Here is a 1977-nt window from a genome sequence, read left to right as displayed (position 1 = left end):
CTAACCAGAAGGCTGGCAGTTCAAACCCACCAGCCACTCCTCAGAAGGAAGATGGGGCAATCTACTTCCGTAGTGATACTGCCTCGGAAACCCAAGGGGGGTCGCTATGAGTCGGGTCCAACTCGATGGCACATAACAACAACAACAATGTATCCTCTATAGAAATTTATAAAAGAGGGGATTCATAACCTTTCAAAACTACAAGCATAAAATTTGCATCTAATTATTGGTCATTCTGCCTTCTCTATGTCATTGTCATAGGGTAAAGTGGCATGATGTCAATTTGGGCAAACACAAAGAAATAACTCTTTCTATGAAGGGATAAATGGCAGCAAGAAATACCATTGAGTTGAATGCACAGGCTTATCAAAAGAGGGAGGAATAAAATGATTTCTTGGCTTTCCTAAGGTGAGGTAAAGAGCATGTCCATTAAGTTGTTGAGGTCTTTAAAAATCATCCATCTGTCCTTTCATTTCATTATCAAATGATGTTCAAACCCCTTCGCAAAGATAGTGATAGTTGTGAATTTTTCCACTTTTATAAGAAAAGCATCTGTTTGCTTCAGCAACTTGGCTGTTAAATAGGGATTAATTGACAGGGGATTATGGATAATGGATTATTATCTTTCATTCATTTAACAAATATTTATTGAGCACCCACTATATATCAGATTCCAAAAGGCTGAGGATAGATACAGAAGTAAATAAATATACTATCCTAACAGAAGGAGCTCCGGTGGGTGGCATAGTGCCTAAGGCATTTGACTGCTAACCAGAAGGCTGGTGGGTCAAACTCACCAGATAGTGCAATCTACTATCTGTAGTGATACCACCTCGGAAACCCAAGGAGGGGTCACTATGAGTTGGATCAACTCGATGGCAGTGAGGTTTTTTTTTTTTTTTTTTATTTTACTCCTAACAGAGCTCACATTCCTGGTTGGGAGAGATGGACTTTAAGTCAGCCATATCAGTTGCTACCATGTTAATTCTGACACATGGTGACCACAAGTGTATCACATGTGTCTTTAGGATTTTCACTGAATTTTCAGAGGTAGATTTTCAAGTCTTTCTTCCTAGGTACCTCTGGGTGGACTTGAACCTCTTACCTTTCAGTTAGTAGCTAAGTATGCTAACTGTTCCACCCAGGGACTTTATACTACTGCTCACTATTACAATATTCATGACAGACTCCCTCAACTCACACTGTATAACATAACACAGGTATTACTGCTGCACATTCATTTTACAGATTAAAAAAATAAAATGTATTTAGGAAAATCCAATTTATGAAGCCTGGGATGCCCTGGCATTGTCATGGTATTGTTTCCTTTTTCTCTCCTTTTATGGGATCTAGATAGAATTTGTAACTTTTGACCACTCTTCATAAGTATGATATGCCAAAATCCGCAAGCTTTTTATAGTATAGAGGTTAAAACCATGGACCTGGGTTCAAATCTCACTTCTACCACTATACGGCCTCAGCTTCCTCTTTTGTGAAGTCGAGTAACAGTGCCTGTCTTACAGGAATATTTGTGAATATTAAATGGCTTAGTACATTTAAAGTGTTTAGAACAGCTTCTGGCACCTAATAAACCCTTACACAAGAAAAGAAACACAAAATATCTGCAATTCCCTTTGAAGTATGTGTGTGTTTGTGTGTGTGAGAGTGTGTGTGTCTTGGCAGGGAGTGGGGAGGTGAGTAGAAGAGGGAGGAAAGTGAATCCTTGTTCTTTTAAATGTTTTTCTAGTAAATAAGGTTATGTATCTGTTCATCAGTAGTCTAAATTCATTAAACATTTTCTGAATATAAGCCACTGTGAACACAAAATTTTGCCTCTAAAAAAAAATAATAAAGGGATCAGTAAATCCACCCTCCTCCGTGCACTTGGAATTGTTAGCTTAGTTAATTCTACAAAAAACTCAGGCATTGCATAAAGAGGGAGAACAATGTGGAACAAAACTCAAAATCATTTGGAGG

At 38.1% G+C, this 1977-nt stretch overlaps 1 protein-coding gene across 1 annotated transcript in view; it reads right to left on the bottom strand.

The window, feature by feature from the left end:
- The window catches only part of CNTN4 (contactin 4), a 566343-nt gene extending 565363 nt beyond the window's left edge, over positions 1 to 980 (bottom strand). The window contains exon 1 of the mRNA XM_042782091.1: positions 929 to 980. Coding sequence (XP_042638025.1) covers positions 929 to 980 — 52 coding nt within the window. The remainder of the gene's footprint in view (positions 1 to 928) is intronic.
- Between the last annotated feature and the right edge of the window lie 997 nt (positions 981 to 1977).

The sequence above is a fragment of the Orycteropus afer genome, unplaced genomic scaffold (genome assembly GCF_000298275.1).
Source record: "Orycteropus afer afer isolate SDZICR_OR568_19922 unplaced genomic scaffold, OryAfe1.0 scaffold00241, whole genome shotgun sequence".
Taxonomy (NCBI): Eukaryota; Metazoa; Chordata; class Mammalia; order Tubulidentata; family Orycteropodidae; genus Orycteropus; species Orycteropus afer.
This window is presented reverse-complemented; position numbering and strand designations above follow the sequence as displayed.